At 37.2% G+C, this 16,012-nt stretch overlaps 1 protein-coding gene across 1 annotated transcript; it reads right to left on the bottom strand.

Moving 5' to 3' along the window:
- Positions 1–70: 70 nt before the first annotated feature.
- LOC127420597 (histone lysine demethylase PHF8-like) lies at positions 71–13,708 on the bottom strand. The gene is made up of 22 exons (XM_051663010.1): positions 13,424–13,708; positions 12,059–12,421; positions 11,879–11,964; positions 9,678–9,798; positions 9,276–9,436; positions 9,019–9,160; positions 8,720–8,906; positions 8,459–8,621; positions 8,210–8,297; positions 8,006–8,112; positions 7,805–7,896; positions 7,593–7,682; positions 7,199–7,504; positions 7,014–7,105; positions 6,755–6,921; positions 5,055–5,140; positions 4,848–4,966; positions 4,331–4,650; positions 4,075–4,170; positions 3,869–3,978; positions 3,396–3,777; positions 71–2,297 (listed from the first exon to the last, which is right to left on the bottom strand). Exons 2-22 carry the CDS (start codon positions 12,154–12,156, stop codon positions 2,209–2,211), a joined length of 3,102 nt encoding a protein of 1,033 aa, XP_051518970.1. The 5' UTR covers positions 12,157–12,421; positions 13,424–13,708; the 3' UTR covers positions 71–2,208.
- Between the last annotated feature and the right edge of the window lie 2,304 nt (positions 13,709–16,012).

Genomic DNA, 16,012 nt, shown 5'->3' with positions numbered 1-16,012 from the left:
AATACTGTTAAAGAATAAATAAATCCTAAAATGCACACAATTAACTCTAAATCATAGAGAAGAGAATAACTTAAGTAAACGTAAGGAGTTTTAATAAGAACATAAAAGACAGTCCTCTTTTTTTCAGGTTTTCGAACATTTGCTTTGTTGCACCTCTCGCTTTACATCATCCCTGTTTTTAAATAACAGTAAAGACCAGCGGCTACCCATTGGTTCTGATTAAATTGAAACTAGTATCAAAAATGTGCACAGATGCACATGTAAGTGAGGTTGCTATGTTTGGGACGTTCCTGAAGGCACAGCTGTTTAGCAAAAATGAGTGTTTAACAACATTCAGGGAGGATATATAGCAGAAGGCAAATCTAACAAATGAACAAAAAACTCAAAATGTTCCAGAAATATCCTGTCAAATTTCAGAATCTAAAAACAACTTCTAAAAATAATACAATTATTTTAACAGTATATTTAAACTGTCTTTTGTTACTTCATGTTGAAAACAAATAGTTTCAAGACACATTTGGATGGCATGATGACAATCCGGCAGGATGAATATCTGTGACATTTACAGAAGAAAGAGTTAAAGTAAAATAATATTTACACTGGCCCACTAATTTAAGAGATATCAATATTTTTGGTACTGATTATGGACATAATGGTCAAAGGAGAAACTAAAAAAATATTGTTGCCGGTACATTAACTCCTCTTGCATGGAGTAAAACAAAACAAACAAACAAACAAAAAAAAAACTAAAGTATATTGACAATACAATTAACATTATTAAGTGGGGAAAAATCTAAATGAACAAAAACAAATTGGCATAGCGATAGAATACATTAACTTTATCACACTGGTAATATCATAAGCATCAATGTAAAATAACTGTATATTTACCCTATACAAATAAAACTGACTAAACAACTCTTATGCTATGTCACTTTCCAAAACATGTAGGTATTTTTTTTTTTTTTTTTTACAAGTCAAGAAAAATTCAATTACAATAAATTCTTTCTTCCAAAAAAAAAAAAAAAAGGAAAACAAAAATACAATATTTACATTGAACCCCCAAAATCATCTCATACTATATAAATTGTCGTGTCCTTTCCAATTACTAAAATGCAGCCCACGACCTATGAACTTTCTACAGCTATACTTGGACATGGGAAGCCCAACAAGTAAAACTAGATCTAACTCTGACCAAACAGTGCCAGGACATTTTACCGCCCATGCTGAGGGGAAAACAAACAAACAAAACAAGACAAACTTAAAATATATTCACAACATATGTTGATATAATTGTGTTAGTTCACTACCGTAAAAACATTCTTTACCAAGCAAAGAGACATTACTACAGGAATATACTACAGCAATAACGATCTAAGGTGTATCAAATTGCCTTCTGTGGTTTAAAATAATTTTATATTAACATATACTACATGAAGCTAGAAAACAAAACAAAAATATATGGATGGCTTCAGGAGATTAAACTGTGGAGACAAATAGCCATGAGAAAATTTGCTGAGAAGTATACTGAAGAGTCATCCATATGACGATTCAAACAACCCACCACATTCCAATTTTGGAAGTCAAATATAGAAATAAACCAGTAATCAGTCAAAGATCTTTTGAACAATGTGATCCTTTTTTTTTTTTCTGTGGCTTTAGGTAAAATAAAATTTCATCAAACATCAAGTGCTCCTAGGCATTCAGTTTTTTTTCCTAGAAATATACAAATGTTAAAAATGAAATCAATTAATAAATATGATATAAAAAGGGTTTGAGGGGAAAAAAAGAGAGAATTGTTCATATATGCAGTTCAAAATTAAGATATTTCTTTTAGAGGTAAAGTAATGAAGACCAAATGATGGAACTCAAATTATAGCAATTACTCACTGGTAACCATTATTAATGTTTTATGTCAGAATTGTATCTCCATTTAGCTCCAATTATTTTTCAAATAGAATTTCTATTCTACAACACCATGCTAAATGCCAACTGCTCTACAATGTTCATGACTGGGATTTCCCTTCATACATTTTCTCACAGCAAGTTACCATTCTTTTCACTTTTCATCCCTATGAAGCAAATAAAACCATAAAACGGTCACATAATTTTAACACCCAAATCAGTCAGCCTCTCTCGTCCTTTTGCGCTTTCTCCACTTTTGTTCCCTGCAGTTTCCTCTCCATATTATCAATCTACAGTGACCTCTCACAGAAGAAGCTTGCCGTTTCGATGTATTTTCAGAATCTTTCCCAGTCTCTGTTTAGCTGTCGCAAGTCCTTTTTTTGGACGTTTCCCTGTGAGGAAAGAAATTAGAAATGTTTTATGTGATTCAAGTTTTGCACTACACAATCTTGCATTCTATCTGCACTATTTTATAATTGTTGGTAAACACTGACTAGACGAGCGTCTTGAGGGCTATTCAGATAAAAGGTGTTCTTGCGTTAAAAAAAGCTAGACAGCTGCATTCTGTTCTATTAGTTGCTGTGTCTCAAGACACGTTGACATTCACTCAAATTGTTTGAAAAGCTAAGGTTCTTTTAACTTCACAAAGGTGTTTTAAAAACTGCACGAGATGCTGAAAAAATAGAGAAACACTGGGCGACGATCTAAGAAATCTGTTCAGCCTGTTAACAGAAGAACAACTAACCCTTCGCTAAGCCCCGCCTTAAAAGCATTCTGACCAATCCTATCTTAGCAACTGTTGTCATCCGCCATATCTCTCACAAGCGCTTGTTTTTTTTCCAACTAGAGTATATGGCAGTAATGTGTGTGAGTAGTTTTAAACAGAATTTTTTTACAAATGATCCACAAAATGTAAAAACTTTACTGCTGGGTCACTTGTAATAGTGACACGAGTTACCTAGAGAGGATACAAGCAGTGTTTAATCTTTCTTTTTCTTAATCTTTCAATAAATCTGGAGAAGAGCATGCTATGGATTCAACTGTGTCAGTCCTCATTCCCAAATAAACATGTATAACATCATCAGCAATGACACCTACATTTGCTGCAAGGTAAATTAAATCTAATAACTTAACATTAATTAATGTACATTTTGATTCAGGTCTTAGTAAAGGCAATAGTAAATAATAGGGCAGCCCCCTGATAGTCGACCAAAGGTTAGTCGATGAGAAGAGTCTTGGTCGCCCAAGTTTTGATTGGTCAGTTGGTCGCAGAAATAACTCCACATATTACCGCTGGTTGGAGGCTAGGTAGTACTATGGCGTAATTTCCGTTAAGCAGGGTTAGGGTTAAGCCTACACAATAAAACAATACACCTTGATTTCAAACTTTGACAACTGCCCTCAATCTAGCTGTTTTCAAATTTAGCAGCTCCTAAGTGTCCTAAATTTTAACTCCTAAAATTTGTCATAGTCCCAGTGATTCTAGTTACCTTGACATACTCCTGCTGATGTTGGTGTAGCCAGCCCTACAGGTGAGAGGGCAGAGGGAGGGAGGCTGCTACTGTTTTGGGGAGAAAGTGAGGGTCGCCTTGATGTCAGGAACACACCAGGGGCCATGGCGCCACTTCCTCTTGGCCCCCCTGGGCTGAACGGACCTGGTCCTGCTGTGTACTCGTGGTCCAGCAGACTGGCAGAGTACACTTCCACTCTCCTATCCTCAACGATGCAGTCCACAGGAGGCTCAGTAGGCAGAGGAGGAGACACGGGCGCAGAGTCCGGCTGATGTTGGAGCTGGGTAGCTGCAGAATGTACCTTTTCTTGAGGGACCTTCTTCTTTGTGTATTTTCTCTTGGCTATTGTTTTCTGTTGTTCCTGGCATTATACCCAGTAACATACTTAATATCAGTAGTGCATTTGTAAAGGTCATGTCTATAGAGTTATTGAAACAGTGGTATAAGCTCACCTGTTGTGCCAGTTTGGCAGCAGCAGCTGCAAGGCCGGTTTCTACAGATGCCACCCTGGCACCTTCCCTCACTGGTCGCTCCTGCTTGGGCAGTGTGGGGGTAACACGAGCTGAGGATGCATGTCCAAATGGTGTTTAGGATTGTCTATTAATAAACCCATCTTCTAAAGAATGTCTGTTTTCATTACTTTCATGCATGCTGTTACCTTTAGGACTCCAAGGAGTATCATCCCAGTTTCGCTTCCTTTTCATTTTGGATTTGCTTATGTGGTCCTCCTCATCAGATTCTAGCGATGGATACACTGGAGAAAACAGAGGCAGATGGTGGAACAAATTACTTGAAGACTCTTCATAGATTTACATTTATTAAATAGAGTACTTTCTGATACCCACGTTGCAGTATTTGCTCAGGCTAGAACATTATCAATCATAGTGTAAATGTTAAACAATCTGTGAACTCACCATAATCAGAGTCTTTAAAACAGGTACCCAGAGTCTCCTGTTCATCCAGGCTGTCGTCATCACTGAGATGCCGTGCAGGGCGCTTGATTGGCCGTTTCCCTGGTCTCTGAAAGGTGGTCTTCTTCTCACTCTTCTTGATTCCACCACTTACCCATCCAGTTCTCCCTCCTTTTTCCTTCATGAGCCCCAGCATTTCACCCCCTCCAGAGATAGAAAGAGGAGAGGAGGATGAGGAAGAAGAGGAGGAAGATGGAGGGTTGGCCATGGAGAGCATGCCCTGGATAGCATCACAGGTGCTGGGGGAGGCTGGTGCTTCCTCACTGGGTAACAAGGAAGCAATTATTGAAGTTGAGTGCAGAAGATTTAACAAACATTTACACTTACAGTTTTCACTATTCCATCACAAATTATTCTTCTAGACCATAAGCTGAAATGCCACACTTTTATAAGAACATGTTCTGAGAAAAAAGACTAATAATGATCAGCATGCAATATAGAAAATGAGCATGTGATGTACCTCAGTGCAGAATCCAAACCCGCCACCTGTTTGCTTGCCTTGAGCAAGTCCAAAATCCCCCCTGCTCCCCCTTTTACACCCTGCACTGTGAGCATCTCTTCATCTGTGGTGTAATCCTCCTATTTAAAAACAACAAAATATAATACTAGTGACAACCAAACACCTAGAAACTATTACAAAAGCCTACCTAAGAGACTTGAATATCACCTCAATATCGAAGTCCACTTCTCCTGGCTCACGAATTCTATGGGGGTCACTGCATGGTTTGGCACGAGGTAGTTTCCTTGGTAGACCTTAATAAGACCAGCAGTTGAGGCATGTATTAGTTCCAAATGTTAAATGAATTAACCACTAGTGCCCGACCAATATTATCGGCCGATATTAGCCTTTCGATATATCGGTAACGGCGTATATGATTACCGATATGAAAACTTTTTTTCAGAACATATAATGCAGAAAACAATGCTTTAGAATTGATTGGTGTCATTACGTAGTTTGTCCAGCAGAGCGCGCTCCGACTCCATTGTTTACAGAGCCGAGCTGATGGTGGCTCTGCAGACAGGGCGGAGTTGAGCTGTGTGTCGGTAAGTTGCTAACTAGTTTGTGAAAAACATACTGGAAAGTTAATAAACAATGACCCCATCATTTTCCCATTTCAATATAACTAATATAACATTAACCTTGTCCCTGACGACCTTGTCACTCATGTCTGTTTGCTGTTAGCCAGCTATAGATTGTCAGTGCAGTAAGTAATGTAGCAGATTGAAAGGTAAACATCAGAGCATCTTTTTGCAGCTCAACAGACAATGGTGTGGTGGTGAGTGTTGATTTCATGCTATGTTATTACCTAATTGGTGAGACACAATGCTGGAAAGTAAAATAAACAACATCCGTCTTTTACTCTCTATGACAACGAGCTTATAGCTAACTAGCTAATCACGTAGCTACTTTCATTGTTGTCAGCTGAGAGGAAGCTAATGTGTAAACATGTATTCACCAAACTGTTTTGTTCAGGATTCACAGTTTGGTACCCCCTTCAACCGAACAATTCCAGTCGTTGAATTTATAAAATGTAATATTTAAAAGTCTGGTTTTCCACCGTTGAAAGTTTCCCCTGAACTTGTATAGCAGAATACGGTGTAACAATGCTGCCACTGTTTATTTCTTGTCTCGGCAGTATTAAAATAGTCAGCATTTGACTGATACTAAACAGTACTGGTGTTTATTTAGCTATTTATTTTATTTTTATTTATTCTTTATTTTAATATTCAGCATTTGACTGATACTAAACAGTACTGAGGTTTATTTAGCTGTTTATTTTATTTTTATTTATTCTTTATTTTAATGGTCAGCATTTGACTGATACTAAACAATACTGATATTTATTTAGCTATTTATTTTATTTTTATTTATTCTTTATTTTAATGGTCAGCATTTGACTGATACTAAACAGTACTGATGTTTATTTAGCTATTTATTTTATTTTTATTTATTCTTTATTTTAATGGTCAGCATTTGACTAATACTATACAGTACTGATGTTTACTTAGCTATTTGTTTTATTTTTATTTATTCTTTATTTAAATGGTCAGCAACTGACTTATACTAAACATACAGTACTGATGTTTATTAAGCTATTTACTGTATTTTTATTTATTCTTTATTTTCTCAGTGTTCATTTCTAGAAGTTGTTGAGTACCTTTGCATAGTCATATCGGTGCAAAATCAGTGATTAATTAAATATATCGGCCACCATATCGGTAATCTGTGAATTTTCCCTCTCTAAAATCAGTATTGGTCTCAAACATCCCATATCGGTCATTCTCTATTAACCACACACAGTTGCTTTTTGTTCAACACAAACAAATCATACAAGTTTGAAAATAAATAGGGTTATGATCTTTTACCTGCTAATTTCTTCTTGCTAGGTAGAGCATGTCTACGGCGAGGTGGTGGGGTTTCATCAATCTGAAGCTCATCATCTGAATCAAAGTCAGACAAGGTACTCATGTGAGGCTGGAACTGTTGAAGTGAACTACCTGCTCCATTAGCACTGCCAGCACGACCCTTCTTCCTAAGAGAGGACGAATTCAAAAGAAAGTAAGAGTCATCGCAAAAGACTGAAAATCCTCATATTGTTGAAACTGGTTAAGATGACAGTTTTACCGTTGTATCTTTCCATTAGTCAGCACAAGTTTTAGCTTGCTCTTGTTGATCTTCTCTTCAAAGTCATCTAGGCAGTCATCAGACAGCTCAAGCTGGAAAGCCAAATTATGTTTTTATAACGATGAGAAATGAAAAAAGCACAAAACAAACTGCAATGCAAACAATTGTTGCAATCATGAAGATACCTTGCTCTTTTTGACTCTGCACCCCGGCTGGAATTTCTTAAGAGTGTGTTTAGTATGAATCTCAAGCAGGTCCAGCTCTCCGGCTTCTGTCTTTATCTCTCTGCCTTTTTGGATCTTTTTCTTAGCTCCTGGAGGGAGCAGACCTCCTCCGCCAAATACATCCTTTGGCTTGGGGCCTCTCTTTTTACCTGGGGGTCGGAAAGTAGTGAGGGATACGTTTAAAGGAACTTTGGGGTGAGGAGAAGGAAGACCCTGAGATCCACCAAAAGGTGTTCCACTCCTGCCAATGTTCTGCTGGAAGATATCCTGCAAGAAAAACACATAAACATGGTAAACAAATGAGTTTTGCATCACCAGCTTTTTTCTTGAAACTATGGACCAGGGCTACTCCCACCTCAACCAGGCGAATCTCTTTAGCCAGGTCCTTCACTAGCTGCTGGATCTTTATGGTCTCCGGTATCTCGAGTTCATGCTCTGCCAAGGACTGAACATCAAAAACAACCAATACATTTGCAGTAAACAGTTTATGATGGTACCAAACAATGTTAAGACACAACTATTTGGAAAGCAAATTGTCTTTCGTATGTGAATTTAATATAGGTTAACCTCTTTCCGTGTCCAGCCACGAAAAGCATTATTGAGTGCTTTGGCTCCATGGACCAAATAAGTGGCAGGATGCCGTCGATTCTCTCTCAGACCTAAAATGGGTTGGAATGCAAAACAGAAAATGCAAGTAATGAATGTTGCACTAAAACAGAAATAAGCAAAGAATAACATAGACATTTGCCTTATGAAGAGAAGCCTCACCTCTAAATGTATCCAGTAGATGCTTGCCAACGTACCAGCACACTGTCTCAAAGTTTGGAAAGCTGAATAAGTCTGCTGTGTTCAGTCGCTTCTCTATTTCATACGCACTGATGAAGAAGAAGGGAAAATCCACCATTGAAATATCCCAGTACAATATTAACTAGACTGTTTATGACTGGAAAATAAACAGAAGTGTTATCTTACCGAAGCTGCATGTCAATATTGAGGCTGTGAAGAAAATTCCCCCCAAATGCCAGGCAGTCCACAGGGGTCAGAACAGCATGGATCCACCCTGGATCCACAAGGAATCAAACACCATTATTAACCTCAATATAATTTCACAACCATGTAACTATTTTATTCAGTGTTTTTTCATGGGCTATATTATAAATAGAAATGTCTGTGCATGTGATGTGCAAGGCTGTGCATATGATATGAAGAAAGGCATTGTACCTGTTGGGATAAAGAGGGTGTTTCCTTGCTTAAGTGAACATTTGTAGCACATGTCTACCTGGTCCCCAAAGAACAACTCATTCTGATTGGAGGATGAACTCCAGCGCTCAAAAAGGGCCAGGTTAGCAGGTGTGGGACGAATAAGGTAAAAGATCTTCTCACCCTGAAACATATACAAGGAAAATAATATAAATGTATGGAACAAGTCTTTAAAAAAAATACAAATCAAATAGTTTTTATGGTACATAATTAATAACTAACCCTGAGTACGTGGTACCACACAGAGGTTCCTCCAAAGTCAATATGAAAGTCTGTGTAACTGTCCTTCACCCCCATCAGGCAGTATTTCTGCACATTAGGCCTCTCAAAGACAGACTCCTCAGGCCAGAGGTTCTCCACCCATGACAGCTTCCTCACTATCTTTGGTGTCTCTACCAGGTTTGACAACCTGGCAAAAAGATATTAATTTAATGACTATCATGACAACAAAAGGGAATTAGCACATTGTAATTACAATATAATTTCACTGACATCAGATATTAATGGTGTCAAATAATCACCTGGTGTCTGAGAACTCTAAGCTGATCACATTCAGCACTCGGTCTCTGTTTGGACTGTTATAGTATTCCACAAACTCTCCCAGTTTCATCTTCAGGTCTGCTTGGCGGTTAACATCAATCACGTCAATTTCCTTGTCACCGCCTAAATACAGGATATTAGAAAACAGTAAATCTCTATCCAAATTTACACTTTTTTAAACAAGCATATGATTAATGTAGCAAAGAATAGCACTGCTTTAGTGATTCAGGGTGTTTACCGATATAATGCTCTACATCCGATACAGAGAAAGAGGGTGGGGGCAGATTCATGCCCAAGCCATCTCTCCTAAGGACCAAGACTGGGACACTGAAGGAGCGTTCCTCTAGAAAGTCAACTGTGAGCTGGGCACCTGTTGGCTTCAGCAGGACCTCGTCAGCACTGCAATACAAACAATCAAGAATTAGTTTCAAATGTTTTTCAGCATACTCATCATTGTGCACGATTTTAGAAATTTGTAAAAAATTCAACACTGATTGCTAACCCTAAATTGGGTTAGCTCACTAGCTTAGGTTTGAAGGGAGCTAAATCAATGGAGTCAACACATTTTAATCACATAGCGGCTTAATTTTGACCTGCCGATAATTGTCCTGTAACTCAGTAAAAGATTAATAAAACATACCTGGGAAAAGTGCGGCTTCGTAACTCCCTGACAAACTGAGCACTGCCTGTCTTAACAGGTCGTCCTGATTCTCTCCCCCCTCCAGAGTCAGAGTGCTTTAAAGCCCCTCGTCGTTTACGCACTGGAAGAGAAGCAGATAACACATTGTGTACTCTAACACAGTTTTAACTCTAACTAAGCTTCAGCTAAGATATAGAGACCCCGTTTAGACCTTGTATTAAGATGCATTTTGGGTGATCCGATCACAAGTGGTCAGCGCTAAATACTGGTCTAAATGGGGTCTAAAACCTTTTGTGATCAGATAAAAAAAAAACACATATGGAGGTAGTCAAAGAGTGCTTTCACACTTTGTTCGATTACTTGGTCCGAACTAGAGTTCCCTTCCCCCTCTCCCTGCTGGTCTGTTCACATCATGTTACTTGGGTCCGAACCGCGGAGTACAAGTGGCAGCCATTTACAGTACCACTATAACTAGGTAACAAATCAAGAAGACATCAGCTTCACTTTGTTATTGAATTATTTGTTTCTTTGGATTTACCACAAAAACTTAACATGCATAGAATGACACTTAAGTTTCTCTGCCACGGATGCAATGAATGTGCAATGATGTGAAGAACGTTAGTGTTTGCTGCGAGCCTGCGGATGTGTTGCAAAAGATGACAAACTTAAGCTGCTTTAAAAGGAAAAACAGTAAGATCAGAAAAGTTGAAAAGGTGGATACATGCAAAAGCATGAGAACTTCACAGATCTTCTTCAGTGTGTCTGATATCAACATGCAGTGACACAGATGAGAAGCACACACATTTGAAGCTTCACTATCACAGGTACTCCACTAAAATAATTTTTCCCTAAATGTTGCATTTGTGCTTGGATTAAAACTTCAAATGCATCTGGGAGTAACAGCGTACCAGTTTTGTTTGTGGTTTAAAATAAATTTCAATAGTGATATGTCCTAGTGAGATTAAACCACAAAAGGCTGAGATTTAATTAAACAAATAGCCTACATGAGATGCGTGCTTCAACAGTAAGTGAATGTAAGAAGCCACAGTTTACACACTAACTGCATCATTAAAATCACGTTCGCTCTGTGTGTATACTAATGACAAAGAGCAGAGCACTTTATTCTCTGTGAAGCATGTAGCACATGCAGACTATATATTTATATAATTAATTCATAGCCTTTTGCGGTTTAATAGGCACATTAATCCATATAGCAAACTGCTTTTCCAGAGGTGAGAAGTGCAGCTGTCAAAAACATCCAATAAAAGCCCCATTTAACTAGACACGTGATATTGAAAAAATGCGAAAGATATATATTACTTCTGTATAGTAAAAATTAATATTCGATGTAGTTGTATTAGTACAAATAATAATGATGATAATAATAATATATCAATAATAATTACATTATATTTAAGCAATATATCAATCAAGAATTGCATCACTGCTTTCATTAATACTGTGATGCTCTACTGTGCAGCACTGTATTTGACCAAAAAATTATAATAAAAAATAAAAAATAAAAAAAACTTCAATTTTGGATTGTGTGGTGTGACACTCTTCATTTAATAAAAAACAATGCAATTGTATGTTGAAAAGTAACTGATCTGTTTTCATTTGATTAAAATTATATTAATACATTTTTTGATTAGACAGTTTTTTTTAATTATCAAATGTAATTAAACTTTACAATGGAATTCAGAGAAAATAAAACAGAACATGTGAAAAAAAAATGCAATTTGGAAAAAAATAAAATGGATTACATAGGGCCCTACATCTGGGAGAAACAGTGCGCTAGTTTTGTTCGCAATTTATTATCATGCAGTTACACACTGACATGTTTAATGTGATTGATGTACTGTATGTCATCATGAAATCAGAGACCCTCCCATTGAAATCCGAACACAAGTGTTCACAGAAGGCGCATTTTAGCGACCAGGTGTAAACCGCAATGTGTCTCGCCTGACATGTGGCTGGATCACCCGAGACAAATCTTAATACCAGGTATAAACGGGATCATATGTTTAGCATGCCCACACTAAGCTACTCGGTTTGAGTTGTATTTTTATTGCATTTGTATTGCACAATTAGGTTTTAGGTGGTCCGACCATCTCTGTTCATTACCAACCAAAAAAGATTACTGCAGTTTACATCAACACCAGTAACATATGAGAAAACTGTACAGCGTTTTTGACACTTACTAACAGAGGGTCCATGTGTCACCTGGCAGTTAGGACAGTGATACAGGTCAATATCTGCTGCTTTGTCCTCTTCCACACCAACACAACTACATGAAAAATACAATTGGAAACAATAGGCATACAAAGTGATAAACAAATCATAAGAGACACCATAACAAGATTGCAAAAATGCAAACTCACCTCCCATGAAACCAGTCTTGACAGACATCACACTCAATCATGAATCGGGTGACATCATAAGGGAGACGGCAAAGACAGTAAACAGGAACAGAAGCCATTCTAAAGTCTCTGGCTTACTATTTCAGTGAAATAATAGTATTACTATGTGATATTGCTTCTCTTTAAGACTGGCACCACAGTTCACTTAGCTGCGTCTGTGGACAACTACAGTCATCAGCTTCACCTAAAGAGTGTTTTTTTTCTCCAGTCAGCTTGAAGCTCTGGCAGTGTCAACAGCTCCTGGTGAATTGAAGGTAAAAAAATCTTCACTACTATGACCACTGCAGTGAAACTGGGCACTAGGTCCATACCATGGTTGGGCACCTGTTGAGAGTGATGGGACAATTAATTCAGAAAAATTATAATTTTCATAATCAAATGTAATGTAATAATAATAACAATAATAAATAATCAAAGTGTGTTTCATATTGACTTTGAACGTTTGTTTTGAACCCTGATATGATCCATGATTTTAACATCTGTGGTTACCTACTTCCTAAGCTTAGCTCAAATTCCTCATCCAAACAACGGCATTAGACTCCATCTAAACACGTTCTCTAATTAATTGTCAAACTAGCCTTTCTACAGTGTGTAAACAGCAATAAAAAAAATCAACTTTCCAGGTAAAACTGAAAAAGAGTTGTGTGAGCAACCTGTGCACACTTTTTAATAATTATCCCCGAAAAGATGAAAACTGTTCCTAGCCTATCAACTGCTGTTATTTCTTTCAAAAGGATTGCCGCTGAAGTAGCATTTGAAATTAGAGACATAACACTTTAATGCACAATTGTACATCAGAGTTATAAAATTGCACATTTATAAAAATCTAGCTTTTATTAATAACTACGTAATAACATAAACACTAACCATTAAGCTTCATATAACTAGTTAACTAACAATGTATAGGCTATAGCGGCATGGCTAAAGCTCATTCAACGGGACGATAGGAATAAGCAACCAAGAAAGATACACAGAATAGACAATGCATTGCACAATTAATACAATTATGTCCCACATTATGTTTTATCTTTAGAACAAATATGTGCTATTAAGCAACGTGGTCTGTGATAGCAGATAAGCAGTTTGTTACAACATAAGAGCTAGTAGTTAGCTTGGCTGCTAACAACATAGCATGCTAATAAACATTAAACTACGTAAATCTGCTTAATCTCTGTTTACATTGTAATAACGATATATTACCGAACAATCGCTATCCTAACCTAGAATGTAGTTAAACAATACATAGGGCGATCACGACTATTCAACCCATTGCAAAACAAAAGACTTGTAGCGTGCGCACTGTGGAGAGCCGCTGTCGGGTCTTACCGGGTGAATCAGGGCGCGAGTGTGCCGTGGGCCGAGCGCACCATGCCCTACAAAATCTCAGGAAACTCCGAGGCCTGAGCGGCCTCCTTTAGAAACAACAAGATGCGGTTCTAATACCGTACACGCCTGTCGTTCTTACGTATTTAACAGAGAAGAGTGAGTAAACAAATCATGCAAGGTTTCGAAAGAATAAAGTCCATATCTGAGAAGCACAGATTTTATGAAATTCATAACGTAGCGATTCCCGTACTATAAATCCATCCCAATCCGCCCGTGCAGCGACCACTGTCTGCGGGAGAGGGAACAATAAAGTTGCTTTGCATGAAGCGCTCTCGCAGGATAGCGAAGACTTCGGCTGAAACCGTACCCATCCATTATAATACGGTATATTGAACATTTGTGAGCTGAAAAAAGAAGCAGTTTTCACTGCAAAAAAATAAAATAAAAAATAGTTCCAACTTTTAAAATGTCTTAAGGGGTTTTTATATGTTGAATCAGCTCTTATGCAAACATGTCTACAGTACAGTATATCTTGTTTATTGTCTAGTTTAGGCCATAGGCCTATCTTGTTTATTGTGATAAACTTTAGCCTAAACAGTTTCAGAAACTTTAGCTACAACCGCCAAATTTATTTATTTATTTATCATGTTCAACAACGTTACTGCCAAAATGCCACAGTGACAACAGTAACTGTTACAATCTATAACTATGGTAACTTTTCATATATCCTGTCTGCAGTGAAGCAAACAGCAAAAAAAAAAAAAAAAAAACAACAACAACAACAAAAAAAAACATTAAAAAATTATTATGAATTGAAAAGATGTTAAGCAAAATAGTGAATTTGGATATTTTCAAAATATGGACAACCCATAAATGCAATAGTATATTATATATATATATATATATATATATATATATATATATATATATATATATATGTATATATGTATATATATTATATAAAGGATATATCTGATATATCTGATATATCTGATTCTGATCTTCATAAATTATGAAAGGTTCACAGACGAGTTCAGGTTAACATAACGCCTCAAGTCTTCCAAGTAGTTATTGTTGCAGGCCAGAGATCACCAAATGGGAGCTGGATCTCCAAAAGAAGGCGTGGTTACTCCAAAAGGGGGTTGTGCCAACTCCAAAAGGGGGCGGCACCTCCACGCATGGTTAGTTCAAGTAGTATCAGCCTCAGCCCACAGTCTGTTTACTAACCTGGGGCCAGTTGCATAAACATAGACATTAACTTAAGACTGCGTCTAACAATTAGTTTGACTAGCTAAAGACGCCATAGAATGACTGTTGCATAAAACAAGCTCACAGTTGTCTTTAGTAAGACAGTCTAATTTGCATTGCATTGTGGGAAAAGTAAGACATTGAATAGCTTTAAAAAAAAAAAATGGCCTACAGTGGATGCTCAATACATAATTTAATTTGCTGAAAATATTTGCTTATTAGAGGACTACAGTGCTTCAAAATTTATTCTAATGAACAAATTTAGTGATTTTAACCCAAATAATAAAAAACACATGACATTTTGTTACCATCATTGAAGTCAAAATCTTCTGCAAAGTCTCAACTCAAGCCCCATTCAGTCCTAGCTGACAGTTATTTTCCATGGCAACATGGAATGTAAACAAATATTAGCCTAGGGGTAGACTAGTTTAAAACAGTTTTATGCAACCGACACCTGTGTGCTGTTTAAGTCAAAGGTCTGGCTATGCGAGACTAGGTTTCAAGTAGGTATAGCTGCAGGCCGGAGATCTCCAAATGAGGGTAGAATCTCCAGAGAGGGCAGGGTAACTCCAAAAGTGGGTTGTGCCAACTCCAAAAGAGGTGTCACTTCCACTGACGGTTAGGGAAAGGGTTAGATTAGGGGTAACAAGTAACAAGACTACAAGTAACAAGTAACACCCACTGCACGACATGGCCACTACACATAACGTCCCCTTTGGATCATCAAGCGATTCTATTGTCTACAAGAACTTTTAAAATCCTATGCAATCGCTGTATGATTCATTTTCTCTTAACTCTTTAAATATGACAAAGAATAACTTTGAAATTATATGTCACATATCATATTAAACGTAAGATATAAATGGTAAACTGAACTTAATTTTTTGGAAGTGTTCTTTATTCCTGAAGGTGTTTGTACAATTTCTGCTTGTTCAAAAACTGCTTGTAAAATGTACATTTATCTGTTCTGTTTTGTCCAGTTAGCTTACAGGCTAATTGGTTAGCCTATTAGCTTAGCATACTGTTAGCTTCTTCTCTTCACTTTCATTAAATTTCTCCTCACTGTCACCAACTTCTGATACGGTGGTATGAATGAATTAAAAAACATTTAATTTGCTGTATATATATATATATATATATATATATATATATATATATATATATATATATACGTATATAAATATTTTTCTCCCCGATTTGGAATTCCCAATTTGCTCTAAGTCCTCGTGGTGGCAAAGTGACTTGCCTCAATCCGGGTGGTGGAGGACGAATCTCAGTTGCCTCTGCATCTGAGACCGTCAACCTGCGCGTCTTATCACGTGGCTTGTTGAGCGCGTTACC

Source organism: Myxocyprinus asiaticus, chromosome 29 (genome assembly GCF_019703515.2).
Source record: "Myxocyprinus asiaticus isolate MX2 ecotype Aquarium Trade chromosome 29, UBuf_Myxa_2, whole genome shotgun sequence".
NCBI lineage: Eukaryota > Metazoa > Chordata > Actinopteri > Cypriniformes > Catostomidae > Myxocyprinus > Myxocyprinus asiaticus.
Note: the sequence above shows the minus strand (reverse complement) of the source record. Positions and strands in the feature narration are given on the sequence as shown.

Bases quoted from the DNA above. Each gene is read 5' to 3' on its own strand.
- LOC127420597 (XM_051663010.1), bottom strand. From the start codon at position 12,156: ATGGCTTCTGTTCCTGTTTACTGTCTTTGCCGTCTCCCTTATGATGTC. The intron at 8,907-9,018 runs GTGATTATTTGA...TCTTTTTGCCAG, and splicing joins TTAGAGTTCTCAGACACCAG to GTTGTCAAACCTGGTAGAGA. The intron at 8,298-8,458 runs GTACAATGCCTT...TTGTGGATCCAG, and splicing joins CACCCTCTTTATCCCAACAG to GGTGGATCCATGCTGTTCTG.